Source organism: Zeus faber, assembly GCF_960531495.2.
Source record: "Zeus faber genome assembly, chromosome: 15".
NCBI lineage: Eukaryota > Metazoa > Chordata > Actinopteri > Zeiformes > Zeidae > Zeus > Zeus faber.
The window spans coordinates 5,787,577-5,805,192 of NC_137194.1; the positions used below are offsets into that span (position 1 = coordinate 5,787,577).

The 17,616-nt window shown below is 47.3% G+C and overlaps 1 protein-coding gene across 1 annotated transcript; it reads right to left on the reverse strand.

The window, feature by feature from the left end:
- Positions 1–593: 593 nt before the first annotated feature.
- tmco4 (transmembrane and coiled-coil domains 4) lies at positions 594–12,035 on the reverse strand. Its single transcript, XM_080015135.1, has 14 exons — positions 11,931–12,035; positions 11,594–11,780; positions 10,774–10,948; positions 10,272–10,299; positions 8,959–9,088; positions 7,817–7,914; positions 7,476–7,619; positions 7,244–7,363; positions 5,906–6,070; positions 4,710–4,846; positions 4,380–4,464; positions 4,006–4,123; positions 3,457–3,574; positions 594–2,396 (listed from the first exon to the last, which is right to left on the reverse strand). The coding sequence occupies exons 1-14, from the start codon at positions 11,971–11,973 to the stop codon at positions 1,881–1,883; spliced, it is 2,064 nt and encodes a 687-aa protein (XP_079871261.1). The 5' UTR covers positions 11,974–12,035; the 3' UTR covers positions 594–1,880.
- Positions 12,036–17,616: the final 5,581 nt, after the last annotated feature.

Genomic DNA, 17,616 nt, shown 5'->3' on the forward strand with positions numbered 1-17,616 from the left:
CACATGGATTTTCCAAGTTTGGGGTTGTGCCATTAAATCATGTAAGCTTTTGGTCCTCAGGGCAATGTTTGAAAGGTTAATGGAGTTGTCCTCTGCCCTGTGTTTGAGGCTGCTTACCTTGACAATCTGATCTACAATGGCTCCTGGTCCTTGACAATGTGATCTACAATGGGTCCATGAACTCACTTAGAGCGCCTAAAAACTGCCCTGAGCAGGATACAGGGAGGAAGATTGACCATCGAGGCAAAAACTGTGTTCTTACGCTCAGGAAGAGGTAAGGGTACCCTGGGAACCTAATTGGTAGTGGGCACATAAAACCACAAATAGAAAGCCACAGCATGGAGCCCAGTGACCAACTCCAGCTCTTGGCCGATGCCTTTGCCAAGGGCATCAACAAGTCTACGAGACGTCTTTAGTGTGGTAGGAAGCCGGAGCACCTGGAGGATCCACGTAAACATGGAAAGAACATGCAAACTCCACCCAGCTGAGCTTGAACACAACCATTTTTTTTTTATTCCCCACTTTGCTACACTGGCAGACCCACTGACCGACCTTACCAAGAAGTCAGGTTCCTCCGAGGTGAATTGGGGTGCGGACTGTGAAAACATTCTAGGCTCCTGTATTAGAGCCCTGGCTTCCCACCAGTTCAGTTTACTTTTAAAAGTCTTGTACTGATAAATGATAGAAAAACTACAAACCGTTCCAAGTTTGAATTGAGGTTTATTTGTCAAAGAAAAATATAACCCGTTTTCAACGCATTTGTGCCCTCTTGTGTCAAGAGACCCTCTAGCTCTGGTGCTTAAAAGGGAAACCTGCCTTAATGTATAGTAGCACTGTGTTGTAATTAAACAATATACTAGGGCTGCAGGGTATATTGTTGTCATGCATTGTTGTCACAGTGTACAATACATATTCATCTTTTCCAGAAGGAAAATCTCATCTTAAACCCTTTGCGTGTACCAGGCATAACGCTCATTAAGTGTATGATTAAATTATGAGATGTTCATCACTTTGAGCTGAAATAGTTAAATTCACTTTAACATGAACATTTTTGTGTAAACTACAAAAATGTCAGGAAAATAGTCTTTGAAATTAGGTTCAACTGGTGGTTATGGTTTTGTAACCTACACCCATAGACGTCTGTTTAACCAAAAGAAATGTCAAGCGGGGTCATTTTTCGGGGACCTCTGAAGCACACCTTTTTATCACACTCAACCATTATGTACTCATATTAAAATTTGCCACTGACCACAGTTAAACCTTCCGGGCAAAACAGTTTTAAGCGGTTGTCCTGTATGTCACATCGTCATTGTAATAAGCGACACATTCATTCCACATTTCCATGTCATGCAGCCCTATAACATTAAACAAAATATCACCATCATTTCTGTGTTATGAAGCTGGAAATTATTTATGGTGTTAACCAATAGACTGAAGCATTGATGTCATGCTCAACATCAAGGCGTCTTCATGTGTCTTCTTACATGGCTCTCAGATGATAGAGATACTTCAAAAAGCAGTACCAGCACAGCTTATGTAGATGTAGCGGAAAAAACTTCTACTAAAATGTTCTTTTTGGTTTTGCTTCACTTTGTACATTCTCCCTGTTTTGTTTTTTTTATTGCAAATAAATAGCTACCCGTCTTTTTTTTTTTTTTTTAACAGTTCTGTTCTAAACGTGGCTTATCCTCCTTGCCCTTCTCCGTGCGTCGCATTTGGAATCTGTCAGAGCGAGGGCTGCAACACTCAACCATTCATTCCTCTTCTATTTGCAAAAAAATAACAAGTTATTACTTTAATAAATTAGTCCTAAACCATTCCACAGTTTAAAGGGCAGGTTTAACATGTTCCACAACTAAGTTAGAGAGAATCTTTCCTTTTCACGGAGGCGGAGGGTCCCGTAACGTGTGTTCTTCACTCGCTGGGTCACCTGTTTTCACGCATGTGCTCCGGGGGCTCCAGTGCGTATCGTCCCAGCTCCAGGACTCCAGCTCAGCGGGGCAGCCGGCGCCCTCACCGCCGTCCCGTGGGGAGCCCGGAGCTCTGGGGAGCGAGTCGTCCCCGGCGGCGCTCTCCTCCGGACCGAGTCTCTTTTCCTCGCTGTCGTTCAGTGAGTCCAGCAGGTCGGAGATGTCGGGGATGTCCCAGCCGTCCCCTGCCTCCTCCGCCTCGCCTGGTGCGCCGCCCGCCTGACCGCGGGGCTCGCTTTCAGCGGCCAAGCTGCCGGCGAGGCTCTGACCCGGGGTCAGAGTGCCGGCTGCAGGGGCCGGGGGCCCGCTTGTCCGCCCAGTTACCATCACGGGTTTGAGGGGAGCTCCTGGAGCCTCTCTGGTCGGCACGCCGACGGCCACCAAGATGGTGTCCATCTGACGCATGTAGTCCAAGTGACCTTTCACCTGGGAAACCAGTGCATGAAACGTTATATGTATGTGTGTGTGTGAGTGTGTGAGAGTGAGAGTGAGAGAGAGAGTCCTACTTTCTATGATTAGACATTCATGCTATCTTTTCAGTTGATGTAGTTTTCTCTGTTTTCTCAAGTAGGTGATGCAAATACATAGAGTGCTTCAGAGAGATTTAACTCTTTCATTATGTTTTTTATTTTTATTTTATTTATTTATCTTAATCGCAACATGGCCATCTCACAGAATGGCACCGACTTTAGTGTTTGTTTTCAATCTGTATCCAGTTTTATAGTGCGGCTTAAAGTCTGAGCATTGCCGTGACCTACAATGAATCCGGAAGTGGCCTCAATCTACAGTTCTGTGTTCTTATCTCTCGTCCTGTGGTTTGCCTAAATTTTTTTTGTTTATTGTTTCCTTCATAATAAACCTAATAAAGGTCACTTTGAAGCACAATAGATTTTATCTCTCTCTCTCTCTCTCTCTCTCTCTCTCTCTCTCTCTCTCTCTCTCTCTCTCTCTCTCTCTCTCTCTCTCTCTCTCTCTCTCTCTCTCTCTCTCTCTCTCTCTCTCTCTCTCTCTCTCTCTCTCTCTCTCTCTCTCTCTCTCTCTCTCTCTCTCTCTCTCTCTCTCTCTCTGCATGGCTATCTGGAATTCAATCAATGTTTTTCAATAGTAATCCTTTAACAGCAAATGCTCAGTCAAGTGTTTTGCCGTAACTAAAACTGCTTCAGTTTACCGCTGCATTCCACGCCTGGATTGGAAAGGGTGGTGCTGCGGCCGTTGCTGTTGCTGCAGCACGGGGATGTGTGACTCCACTGTGTTGTTAACCCCTATTAGCTTTTGACCCACAGCAATTTATCAGCAACAGTAATTCCCCAAACAAAACAAAACAAACAAAAGTAGGTGTTCGAGAGCCATACGAATCAGACGTTACCGATCGAAAATGCCCCCCCAGTGCTCAGCCTCAAGTTAGTCATTGTGTTAATCGGTTTACTATTCAAAATGTGCTTGACATTTTAAAATGGCCCGGGACGTTTAATTAGAGATGACTCACCACGGACGAGAGATCCACGTTGATGACGCGGCGGTCGCTGACGTTGATTGGCTGCAGGCCGGCAACGGAGAGCTTGGCGGCTGAACTCCGATACAAGAACCCTAGCAGCCAGTCGCCTCTATGGGAGAAGACGGTAGGTGGCAGGTGAAAGGATCGCCCACGGCGAGGACAAGCAGCCTAACGCTTAAAGAAAAAAAAAAAAAACCCCAAAAAAAAAACTGGTCCTTGATGAAAATTGAAGGCGATGCGTGATCCCAAATGTCACATTTACCATCCATGGAGTCCTATGTATTGTGTCTGTGACTGACACTGTGCGAGCCTTCATGCCTACGTGTTAAATCCCATCGATACAAACATATTGGGTGAAGGCCAATCCCGCTGGACTCCATCACGGGCACTGTCAATGACACTCCTAATTCCCCATTATGCCCCTTAGCTCTTCCCCGGAAAATTCCTCCTCACCCCCCTCACCCCCGTCACATGTTGCTTTCCACTTTGTTATCGTTTATTATTCATGCATGGTTCCATTATTGATGTAGTGAACTTTACCTGCAGTATCCGTTGACTATCTTTCCGGCCACCACCCTGCCCATTCCCTCCCAGGCCTTCTCGGAGCCGTCCACGGGGGCCCCCAGGAGGACCACGTCCTCCACCATCCCCTCGCTGCCTGAGAAGCCAGGGGAAAATGGAGGAAATTGTGTTTTTTAATGACCAACAGATGACACAATGTGCGTTAGCATTTGGAGATGCCAGGCAAATTTTTTATTTATTTTTTCTGCCACTTTGGGAGTTATTTTTATTTTATTTTTAATGAAAAAGAAAATCAATATATAAAAGTGCATATTAAAACACACAAATCTAAAGAAAATATTGTGCGTGTTGTTTTCACATCTGTGTCCAGTAAAAGCAGATTTGAGTGGTACCTTGATCGTTGGCAAGCTCCTGCAGACAGAAGTAAATGACTCGGGCCCCTAAGCTGAAGCCTATGAGGCTGACAGGACGCTTCCCCTAGACGCACGCACACGCACGCACGCACGCGCACACGCACACACACACACACACACACACACACACACACACACACACACACACACACACAGTTAAAAAAAAAAAAAAAAAAAAAGTGTGCCGGAACTGAAACTATTTCCAAAGACGCGAAAGCATCTGCAAACAAACATAACGGCCAACACGCCGTCGTGTTTGCACAGTGGCGTGTCGGCTGAAAAAAGGGGGTGGCTGGCTAGGGACCGTACCTGCCGCCTGCTCCTCAGGACCTGGGCCAGGTGTTTCCCCACCTCCGCCGAGCGGCTGAGACACACGCACCAGGGGTTGTCGATGACGCTGGCGGCCGCCAGCAGCGAGGCCGGCCACGTCAGCGCCGCCACGATGCCTGACGGGAGACAAGGGAGCAGCACGGGTGGGTCAGCGCCACAACAGGTGCGACAGCTGCCTTCAGCCGATAAAACCCTGGTTTTTGGAATCTCAAATCCCACTTGCATTACTCAAGACTCTACGAGGGAAAAATAAAATCGAATCAACATATTACTTGAGTCTAAGTCATTGACAAGGCGCTTTTATCAACTCACACTGAGTGTATTCGTCGGCTGCGGTCAAACCGACTGCGCCTTCAATGCCGTGAGAACACATGACGCCAGCGGTGTTACAGAGCCAGAGGTACACGATTAAGATAAGATAAGACTTTATTAATGCCCTGGAGGGAAATTCAGGCAACAGAGCAGCTTAAAAAAAAAAAAAAAAAAAAAAGTGCGGTAGACAAAGACACACATTCAAATGAGATAAGAAATAACACACTATGTGCACAGTTAATCTTGCGGAGCCACACCCCTGTGTCGAGCTAACAGAGGTCTGGATACATTTGAGCAAAATAGTCGCTCAGGAAAGGGCAGAGACACCGTCGTCATGCTCCGGCGGAGCCTGGCGCTGGTGCTAGCCTGTGCGTTGTCCTACGACCCGATTTGACGTCGAGCGCATAGTTCTGGCAAAACAGAAGCAAGTCTTACGTCGGAGTTTCCGTCCTTTTTCTCTCCGTTACCGCAGCCAAACATAAAAAAGGAAAACTGTTTCTACCCGGACGGGAAAACAAACCTGAGGTGCCATTTCCAAACTCGGAGCCAATCGGATGGCTGCCTCTGGCTCCGCAAGGTCTCGTCATCCAACATTTCTTGACGGGAAGTTCCCCAGACCTCCGTTAGTTTGACAAGGGGGTGCAGCAGCGCGAGATTAACGTGCAGTAGCACGACGCTAGCGGCAGTTAGCCATTAAAATTTGAATAACAGATTTCACAAAAGAGGGCGAGGTTCAGAAGTTTGGCCAGAGGCTGCGTCAGAGGAAACAAACTCGGGCTTACGAGGGGCAGAAGGTGCTGAGAAGGGCGTCCAGCGATTCAAACTGGACGCGCTCTCACGGTGGCCAGATCCCGCCCTCCTACCTGACAGGATGGTGTACTTGAGGGCCTCCTGGGCCACCATGCTGACCAGGCCGTCCAGCAGGGAGGTCATGGCCGAGCCCAGGTCCCTGAGGAAGCGCGACTCCCACACCAGGCAGTACTGCTCCCCGCACTCCCCCAGGCTGCACCACGGGGCCTGGAAGGAACCTGAAAGAAGAAGGAGAAGTAGAAGGAGAAGAGGGCGGTGGTGGTTTCAGGAGAAGGAGGTGTGTGTGTGTGTGTGTGTGTGTGTGTGTGTGTGTGTGTGTGTGTGTGTGTGTGTGTGTGTGTGTGTGTGAGTGTCTGTGTGTGTGAGACAGGCCGTACCAGCGCTTGAGAAACAGCGACGGCCACTTGTACCTCGAGTGCTTTGGAGCAATTGTATTTGAAGGGGGCCGCCGCGCAGCGTAAACACGCCGTCCTCCATCAAAGTGGTTTGTTGACGAAATCGCCGCTTGAGCCTCGCTCCCCGACGTGCGTCTCGCGCCAGAGATGTCACCGCGTCGCCGAACCCAAGGATTCATAACGCTTAGCACAGAACGCCGTGCGCTCGCCAAATAAGCAACGGGTGCAAAACTGCCGCTCCACTGTACGACGCAGTCCATTATTATTCATTAATCTAACGCGGTGAGCGACAGGCTCCCGGTGTGATCTGGATCAGAGAGACAGTGGGCGTCGTGGAAAACAGCCCCCCCCGCGCAGTGTGGCGCGGTGAAAGACGACCGACGGAGGCATACTTAGAGAGAAGTAGAACCTTTTGACCAAAAAAACAAAACAAAAAAAATAACAAAACATGTTCAGAACAGGGGAGGAACAAAACGGCACGGTTATTTGGTTTCTTTCGGTGTTTTCGGCACGGGCACACTTGTCGGCGATTGGTCCAAATGACCTCAAACCTCCATTTTTTTTTTAAATTATTATTATTTTTTAAATACACCACAGACACAGTCGATTACTCTCGCTGTCGCGAAAAGAAAGAAATACCCGGCTGTTTAATGGACCGCACCCCCGCCCCCCCGAGCGCCGCACGCAAAGCTGAAGTGACGGGCGGAGCCGCTGAAAAGTCCCAACGTAGCATGGAAGACAGTCATAGATGACAACTAAACAATGACTGCTGTGTTTATATTTCATATCCTAATGTAACTGTGACAAGAAAAAAAAAAAAAATTAATACCACACACACACACACACACACACACACACACACACACACACCTTGGTTTTGCCAGTCAATCATGTGGGTAATTGTGCTTTTAGGCAACGCACCAAGCCTCTGGTTAGAAACCACCAAACACAGCCGACTGGTCTGACCCGTGTAAAATAGACATAATAAATACTTACTGTATTTTCCGCTGCACAGCCAGCCTGTTACTGCTATGGTCAGATGAAGGTGTTTTCCAGAACTTAGCGGCAGGAATTCAAATTCCTCTATCGCGCCCACACACTTGTTCATCTTGTAGCCTAGAAGGGAGGCGGGAGCCGGGGAGAGGCACAGTGTTGAAATGTAAACGACAACAAACTTGGACGGGGTTTTGAGAGCGACGGCTTGACCCAGTAAACCAGGAACTCCTACCGGTCAGTCCAGCCCCGGCTGCCCCGAACAGGGAGGCCATAATGGCGATGCCGGCGGCGGAGCCCAGAGCCGCGGCCCCCCCGGCGCCCAGCACAGCGCCGGCCCCCGCTGCCACCAGGGGCGCCGCCAGACCGCCGGTCACACCTGCCGACGGCACAGTCAACGGGAAAGTGAGACCCCCTCGACCAATCGGACATCTCAATTCAGTCAGGGGACGGAGTAATCAAATTAAAGTTGTGATTGTCTCATAGTATCCTGGCTAATACTTGAAATAAAAATTGAGAGGCGCTGTTGATTATATCCGTTAAAAGCAAGAGAGTAATGACCAATGACCAACTGACCAATCACGGTGCCCCCGCCCACGGTGGCCAGGCCAATGAGGAAGTAGCGTCTTAGTTTGCGTCCTCTCTCCTTCCTCAGCCGGCGAGATGACTCCTCTCTAAATGGAGGCAGAGCCAGACAGGACATCTGAGTGAGCAGCAGTAGTCACACATTTGCCCGTTAAAAAAACAAAACAACAAAAAAAACACCCCGATTTGGAGCTCTGCGTATCCCGCATCGCCGCGCGCCGACGGATTCTTCGACGCAGAAAACCGTAGGGTTGCATCTTTGGGACAAAGAAGCCTTTTCCGCCGTCCCTGCTTTAAGGACACGAGCCGTGCTCGGGGTCTAACAGGGTTCGCCCGCCTTTGTCTCAAGACTTTTCCGTGACGTGCATACTAGGTTAAGGAAAAAGATAATTATAACACGCACACGCACACCTGCTGTAGATTTAGATTTGTAGATTTGGCCCTTAAAGGCCACCTCCAGACAATTTCACTCCCGGCTTTCCCCTTAAAAACAGAAAATCGGGGTGTAGTTTGGAATTGAACATCACTACCCAGCAACGGCGCGGCAACCAGCTGTAAACAAAACCTGTTGTCACCAACACCAGGCTACTAGTTAGTGTCGACAATGGAGGGAGAAAGTGAACGTAGCAACTACTCAAACTGAAGTTGAGTAGTTTTGGAATAAAGATAGGCTGGAGTCTTTCAGTCGTGGTGAGTGGGTGTGTGGGCTGGGATAACCATGAAAATTGGTTAACTAAAATAAATTAATAATTAAAAAAAAAAAATCTTTGTGGTGGTGATTGCTGAATCATTGCTGTAATTTAGCAGGAAATGACATTTTCATTGAAAATGAAAATACTAGAGGTGGCCTTTAAATAAAAATAAAAAAAACAAAACAAAAAAAAAAACGCCACTCCAAAGACGCCATTATCTGCTGAGACACACCCGACGGCATGCATTTAGCCATGAACAAAACTGGGCATACTTACGGCTGAATGCAGTCCTGAATGTAAGCAGTGACATGAAAAGACACACAGTATGCCATGGTCAATACAAGAACTTCCGCTCTCTTCCACGTCCATAAGCCCTCAGCCATTCTGTGTCCAAGCAACCATCCCTCCAAGCAGCAATCCATCCATTAAACCATTACTTACTCGCTTTCTTCACCTCCTTCCCTCAGCCTCTCTCCCAGCGTCTCCTCAAACTCCTCCAGCTGCTGCGGGGAGACTCGTAGGAGACAGCAGACATGGCGGATCAGAACCCTCGCCCGGGCATCATACTGGCCTGAGCGCATCAAAAACAAGAGATTATTATTATTATTAATAATTATTATCAATTATTATTATTATTAGGACAGGGCAACATATTATATTTGAAGGCTCACCGTTGCAGCTTTGACAATGCGATACAGCTTTTCGGTGAGTGTCGCCACTTTTAAGTACATTTTGGTGACTTGTGTGAATTGCCCAGAACCGAAGAGTTTTTATATTTTTTGGAGGGGGTGGGGAATTTAGCTTTTTTTCCCCAATTATTTTTATCTGTACGAGAGAACAACGTCAGCAGTCATTTATCAACAAGTGAACTCGTTCTCTGGTATTACGTTAGAAGACACGGACACAGCTCTCTGGCTTCCGGTGGATTAGAAAGAGTTCCAAAGCAGGAAGTGGTGCTGCGTTCACGGGAACTCGGAAAACTGTAGCTACTGTCGGAAATGATGCTATGTGCACAGGAACTCGTAAAACTGTAATTCATGTCGGGAGAGATGCTGACACCCCCCCCCCGAACCCCCTACATCCGTCCATTCGAAATAGTACATTTTAATTTTGTCTGATGATGGTTAATGATACGTCAACGAGGGTCTGCTATCGTTCAGGGAAAAGAAAATCGAAATTAGCTCTTATTATTTAAGTGAATAGTGAGTAGCATTTTTTCCCCCCTCAAACTTAGCAGCCTCTATATCAGTGTTTTTCCAAATCGGGGTACTGCAGGGGGTACTCCAAAAAATTAAAACAATGTGTTAAAAATGTTTGTTAGATATTATGTTTTAAAAAAAATCACATACCACACACACACAGTACATTATTTCTGTTATTTTTTCTTTTTTTTCCTCTCCCAATGCAAGTGAGGGGGCTACTCAGCTGAAGAAAGATCTTAAAACTTTTTTTAGTAGTGTACCCCCTCACTAAAAAAAGTTTTAGAATCACTGCTCTATATAAACACAGTTTTAAACTGTCCAGCTGAGCAAACTACTCACTGTTGTAAAACAAAACAGCGAGTAGTAGAAAAAACAACCTCTCACATTTTCCCCTCACATACAGTATTTTGTGATGCGAAACTCAGACGCGGACGGCCACAAGGCGGACGTTGAGACTGCCGGATGCAGATACGCAATAGGTGTGAAGCACACCTAAGAAGTGCATCCTATTTGTTTTAGGAGAATCTGATTCTGAAAAGTGATTCTTCTTACCATCTTTGACAGAATAAGACACCAAGTCCTGAAAGACAAAAAAGAGCAGGTTGTATGTATGTTTTTGTACAGTTGGTTTGCTTTACCAAAAACATTGGCAGATTTGCCAGCGGCATCGTGTCTTAACTTGTTCCCCTTTACTGCAGAGCCGAACCGGTCCTGATGAAGATGTAAAGACTTTTTGTTCCAGTCAAGTGTCACTCAAGTTCATTTGTACCACCAGGCACGAATGTCTGACAAAATAGCACTCCTACTACATTCACCTCTAACATAATTTTGCTATGCTTGCGTGGCCATGTTTTGGAGACCCTTTATTACAGCCTGAAAGCTCTGTACAAGCCCACACTACAGGACAATTTGACAAAACTCTTTAGCCTTAACCACTCGCAGACAGGTGAGGAACAGCTGAACAGCTCCTGAAAAAAGCCAGGGAAACATGGAGGGGCGGGTCATCACGGCATCTGCTGCTGTTCTTAAATGACAGTGTTGCAGAGAGGCTCACCTGTGTGATGGGCGTGGCCCCGGCAGCCAGCAGTGGCTCGGTGTGGAGGATGGAGAGGAAGGTGTCGGAGCCCTCGAAACCCAGGCCAGACAGAAAGGCTCCCATGACAGGCATGACTGATTCATCCAAGTCTAGCCAGCGCACCAGGCCCTCCAGGTACTTCTCCCGGAATACCCTGAAAAGATAAACACTCTGACGTCAGCCCTTACTAATGCACCGTTGAAGCAGATATCCAGTGCTCCGGCATTACGCTCTGCGAAATAAGCTTTTAACGAAGGTAAAAGGGAAACTGAGGCAGGCACCGTTCCAAATAGTCTAGACTGATATAAAAAGGACTATTCTCAGAATAGACGCAGAATCCATGCACCGGTTGCTGTGAGCGATTAAAAACGTATGGAAATGTATTTGATCACATATAAATGGCGTCACATGTATTTGCAATGGGGGTCTAGACGACACAGGTAATATATTATTGTTTATGTGCGGATGGAGAAATGTTTATTGAATTTACCAGGAAGTCCCATTTACAAGGTGCATCCTGATCAAGACAGCAGCATCAAACAAACATTTAGGCTGCAGAGCACAAATACAAGTACAAGTGAACAGGTAAATACAGGTAAATACAGGTCAAAAGCTAGTGCGCAGGCGCAAGCGCCAATAGTTCACCTCCACTTACTCCATATACTTATGTTTCTGTATTTCATTTATCTAGATTTATGTGGCTCTTGCTTTCGAATGTCTGAGAAACAGATGTGCGGGTTGGTGCCATCGCCCCCATCTTTTTCCGCGTTGCTGTGTATTTGTATCTCGGTGGGTTTACCTGTTTTCTGGCCCCGTGAACAGCTGGCCCAGGGACACCGCGCACAGGCCCGCGTAGGCAAAGCGGCCCGGCTCCGTCAGCCTCCTGCCGGTCATGTCCTGCGGGCCGGGGCCGGGACCGGGGTCGGGACCGGGGTCGGGACCGGGGCCGCACCGGTCCGCCGGTTTGCCCCCGGACCCCCCCGGGTCTGTCACAACAAAACGCGGACGGTTTATTAAAGACGGACGGTGCGCGGGCACCGTGTTACTGCACGGAGCGGACGACAAGCGCCTCGCCCCCCCCCCAATGGGGACAGTTAGCGAACACGCCTCGACGGAGCGAGTGTGACGGCGGGTACCTGGGGTGAAAGGTGCCCCCGCGGCGGCCTGGTCCTCCTCCATGGACGTGGTTTATCCGCCCCGGAGTCACGCAGCGGTGGCAGCTGCGCCGGACTTTGTGTCCATCTTTTTTGTGACGTAACGTCCACGCGGCGTGTAGTTCCCCAAGTTTATGAATAAAGTTTTTTGGTTTTTTTTTTAAACTTAAAAAGGAGACGAAGGAGAAGCGGCGGCGACGTGTCCGTTACTTTTTGACATTCGTTTACACGTTGGACGTTTCTCAGGTTGTTGAGAGAGAACAAGTAAAACTTCTCAATTCATGTTATTATTGTGTTCTGTTCTGTTCTGTTCTGTTTTGTTTTGTTTTATTTACAGCCCCTTCCTGACAAACGGATGCTGCATTCGGTTCAAACTCGGAAGTCGGTGTTTCGGCAGAAGGGGTTCCCACTTCCGAGCTCCATATTGAACGTGTTCTGTTGGATCTCAAAAGGGTTTTATATTTATAGTAGTAATAATAATAATAATAATAATAATAATAATAATAATAATAATACGGGTCTAATGCGTCCTTTAAAGGTGTGTGCGTGTGCCGCCTCGTTGCTGTGACGTCAGGTCTGTTTTTTTGGGAAATTCGGGCCCGAGCGACCTTCCCCGAAATTCCGAGTTTAATTGTGATTCACCTGGAACGCAGGTAAATGAAGGTGTGTGTGTGTGTGTGTGTGTGTGTGTGTGTGTGTGTGGATGTATTTACCAGTTTTTACTTTAAATTAAAATTCTTATTAAATCTGCTGGCAAAACGATAAAAGTACTGTACGGTCATTTAAGTTCTCTAAGTTATTGCTTTGTTTTTTTTGTTTTTTGCTTGTGTTTATGGTTTGTATTCATAAATAAAATGAAATAAATAAATACATTAATTCGTTTATTCAATTATTGATTCATTAAAAAAAATTGTGCACAAAAAAATACAAACAAAAAAAGGTTCCTTAATGATGTTGTAAACAGTTGCTTTATTCTTCCACGGGTCGAACATAGCGGCAGTACCACCAGCTGCCAGTGGGTGTGAGTGTAGCATCCACTATTCCCCATGAACCCAAACGTTCAACATTCTATGATGAATTTAATCCTCAAAGTTTTACCACATCCCATTTGAATAAAAATATTCACTCTTATTCATGTTTAGAATTGGTTATACTTGCTATGTACATAAACATATATATAGTTTATGTGGTTGATTGTTGGTATATTTTAAATATTGTATTTTGATTTTCTTTATTTTATCTTACGCCTAGTTTTATATTTTTTTATTATTTTTATATATATATTTATATATCAATTATTTTTATTTTATTTTATTTTATTTTAAAATGTTATATTTGTAATCCTCCGCCCTGCACCGTCTCCTGGGTTTGCCTAAAAACATTTCTCTCCATGCTGTACACCGCGCAATATACAGTATGGGACAAGTCATTCTTTTGAATCTTTGAATCTATCCATCGTGTACTTAATTGTATTTGTATGTTTTAAGCATCTTATTATTACACATTACTATTCATATGGTCATATTTTTATGCTTTCATTAACAACAGAGATTTGATTAAAATGACCTTTTGTATTTTTTTAACTTTATTTAACGAACAATTCTATGTGATGCCATAGAATCATGCCATGCGATGTCACTCTAGTAACAACAAGAAAGTATTGAAGTCTTGTTTTAAGTATATATATATATATATATATATATATATATATATATGTGTGTGTGTTTTATTTTTTTGGTAATTGATATTGTGCTTCATGGTGATTCCACGAAGCAGTCATTCTTGGATCGTTATGTGCATGTTACTGTAAAGGGAATGTGAAGCTGACTGGGGATCACTTGACTGTGAATGTTGGTTGGCATTTGTGAGTTAAAAGATGGCTTGGAAGGTTTATGAGGTGGGAAACTGCATCTTGCAACCATCTTGTGTGAAACCTCAACCCTTCTTTTCCTCCCTTCCTTCCCCCATTCTCGTACATTTTGTATACTTTAGCTATTTCGCCATGCCATTGAATGGAAGTGATCCTCCAAGAAATGGCGACCGGAGCCCATAGCAACCGTCAAACCTCACATTCCCTATAGAGAGGCACAGGCTTGAAAAAAAACCCTTCAGGTTTTGGTCTGTCGCTCACATTCTTGTGTGAGCAATGTATCAGTTCTAAATGCCCTTCTTTCCCTGGGCGTGTTTGTCCTCCCCGTCTGTTTGGCACCGTCGCCTCTTCCAGTCTGCCGCTGTGCACGATGACAGGCCGGCAAAGGCAAACACAGGAAAAGAGTGCAGGGGGGGCCAAAAGTTCCGCAAGCCCTTCACGTGGGAGTTGCTGTTAATACAACCTGAGTGCTCTGTCAAAGTAATATCCCGTCCTCGTCGCCAAAGAATCTCCGATGCTGACGTCCGTGGTATCTGTCCGCATCATCAAAGGCATCCTGTTTATGTTAAGCCCAGTTGAAGGCATTACGTTTTGTGCAAGTTTGGGACTCCTCATAGCCATAGTGACTTGTGTACTTTTAAAAGTTATTTATGTGCGTTGCAATGACATTTCACTGCATATTTGTTTGAACGTATGTATATGTATGTGACAAATAAACCTCTTAAATTTTTAATCTTGAATATAGTAAATTACTATAATTTCCTTTAATATCATATAAATTGCAGGGATACATCTGAAGAGTAATGTATGAGCACAAGATCAGTCCTTCAAGATTGTTGGAAAGGTGTAAATAAGTAATGTTAGAAATTAGAAGCACATCAAAGCAGAATGTATTCCATGCCCCTTTTCACCTTATTGAAAATATCACAAAGGGAATGCCCGAGTTAAATTTCAAAATATATGCAGAGCAAAGCTGTGCTCATCTACACCAATACATCACTTTCGAGACAGGTAGACAGATAGACAGGTAGATAGAGGGATGATGGATGGATGGATGGATGGAGGGATGGACAGACAGGTAGATAGATGGATGGATGGATGAATGAATGGATGGATGGATAGACAGGCACACAGATAGATACTGTAGATACTGTAGATGGATAGATAGACAGGTAGATATAAGTCTCCCATCTCCTAACGCAGTCTTTATTTTTTTAACCTGTTGCCCATCCATCTCCCTGGGGCTAAAATTCCTCTTTCTCGTTTTTTCTTTTCTTTTTTTGTTGCTTTGTACATGGGTCATGTCACACAACTTGACAGAGTGTGTGTGTGTGTGTGTGTGTGTTCGTGTGCATGTGTGTCTGTGTGTGTGTGTGTGTGTGTGTGTGTGTGTGCGTGTGTGTGTGTATGTCCGTGTGCGTGCATGTGTGCGTGTGTGTGTGTGTCTGTGTGTGTTCAGGCTTACAATGGATTACTCATTGAAAGCACACAAGCAGACAGGTAGAGCGCACGGCAGACAAGTTCAAACACAACTCCCCCAACTCTGAGCCCCCGGTGACGTATCAAGAACAGACAAAGTCGGGTTTCTTCTCATTTATCTTACCTTGACAAAGACAAGGAGGAGAGGTGGGTGGGGTGGGGTTGAGGCAGTGGACTGTCGTAATAACCACCTGGGCACTTGAGAGGGTGTGTTTTGCATTGTGTGTGTGTGTGTATGTGTGTGTGTGTGTGTGTGTGTGTGTGTACTTGTTACAGCGTTGGACAGGAAGCAGGAGACAGAAAATCCCGCAATTTATCTCCATGTGTACTTTTTCAGAAGGGGGGGGGGGGTCGCCTGTAGGGGGGGTGAATGGCGTGCGATGTGGGGCGGGTGGAGCAGGGTGGAGCGGGGCGGATCCTGGGTGACAGGTGATTGTGTTAACAGGCCGGACGTGGGCGTGCAGCGGGGCCTGTCATCCGCCCGTCATTGAGCGGCGGCGGGTCCCTCATCACATCTGGTGGGGCTTGAGTCAGGGCCCCCACATGCACGTGCCCACGGGAGTTAATCCGCACACACACACACACACACACACACAAAAGCCTAGGCTTCTGTAGACGTAGGTGTTTCCACGACTGGGGCTGATTTTGGGCCCCCCGTTTCCCGAGCAGGTGGTCGCAAAGCGGGGCGAACAGTAGAACAACGCAGCTGCAGGGCGGCGGGGGCGGATCGATTCACCCCCCGCTGTGATACCCCCCCCCCCCCCACCCCCACCCCCGCCAGAGTCCTCCTCCCCCACCTCGACCTGCCCCAACAGATTCCACCGGCAGATGCGCTTCTTAGTTGTAATTACACCGCCGACTCTCGTCACCCCCGAAACCCTTCAAACATACCACGAAAATGACTTCAGTGCATGCGTGTGCGTGTCGTTGTTTGCGTGCGCCCGGTGTTTGAAACGCGCTTGTTGCCGTGGCGGTGGGAGGCAGATGTGGCCGCGAAAAAGGGGAGTGTGTGCGCGGGGGGGGGGGGGGGGGTGGGCTGAAGCGGCGAGGGAGGGAGGGGGTGGACGGAGAATCCAGCTGCGTGTTCGCGCCATCCAAGACGCACCGCAGAGCCAGATGAGAGGAAAGGGAGAGAGGGAGGTAGAGAGCGAGGGAGAGAGGGAGAGGTCTGGACGGAGGAATGTAGGAGAAGGGTCCAGAAAGCGTTAAGGAGGATGGAAGAATGAACGCTAAAGTGGGTTCAGATGACGATGGAAAAAAGAAAAAAAAGGAAAAAAAAAGGGCTAGTAAAATATGAAAAGCTAATGGGAGGGAGATGACAGGGGGGGGAGAGAGGGGGGAGAGAGCAGAGAGAGAGAGAGAGAGAGAGAGAGAGAGGGATAGGTGGTTGTGAGGACTTACTACATACAGTACACACAAACCCCATTACCAAAGTGTGTGTGTGTGTGTGTGTGTGTGTGTGTGTGTGTGTGTGGGCGTGCGCGTGCATGCGTGCATGTCGGTACACACTACACGGGCAACAACACACACAAACACACACACTCCTGCGCCGGTGTCAGTGTGAGGTCCCGCGGACAGTTAGTGAGGACCCCTCGCCTCTGCTGCACTGCTAAACCACACCGCAGCCAATTGGGGGACGAGGTCCTCACGAGTACGGTAAAACACACACACACACCCACACACACCCACACACACCCACACCCACACACACCCACACACACACACACACACACACACACCCCTCTGTAGCTTGTGCATGTGTTGGGGTGAGCCTGTTCCATTTAACCGTCTCCTGCCATCCCCGTTCCCACGGGGCGGCGTCCGAGGACCTCCTACACGGATGAGTCACTCCCGCTGACCTTTCCCTCGCGGTCACAGAAGACGTGGGATTTCAGTATTTCTCCTTTTTTTTTTTTTTTTTTCCTTTCTCTTCACGCCGGCATGCGAGATCGGGGTCAGGGGGGCCGTCGGCGCCTTTCGGATCGAAAAGCCATCGGAATCCGTTCCAAAGGGCACGCCGAGAGAGAGCGAGAGAGAATGAGAGGGGGGATGAATCCGCCCTTTATACCAGGGACATAAAGTCGACGGCGACCTTGATGAATCGTTCCATTGAGGTGACCGGCCTTCACCTTTTCTTTCTCTCTCTTGGGGGGGCTCCTTGATGAGGGTCCCCCCCCAGCGACACCGGAGAGAAGGACTCCGCGCGGGGTCCGCGCGGCCGGCACGCGGAGTCCGCTTTCCTCGCCGCCTCCGCCGCCTCCGCCGCCTCCGTGTTTTACCTACCGCGGAGATCGCGTTACGCCTCCAGGTTCGAGTCGT

Bases quoted from the DNA above. Each gene is read 5' to 3' on its own strand.
- tmco4 (XM_080015135.1), bottom strand. From the start codon at position 11,973: ATGGAGGAGGACCAGGCCGCCGCGGGGGCACCTTTCACCCCAG. The intron at 9,089-10,271 runs GTAAGAAGAATC...TGATGCGCTCAG, and splicing joins GTCTTATTCTGTCAAAGATG to GCCAGTATGATGCCCGGGCG. The intron at 6,071-7,243 runs GTAAGTATTTAT...TTCTTCTTTCAG, and splicing joins GCTGTGCAGCGGAAAATACA to GTTCCTTCCAGGCCCCGTGG.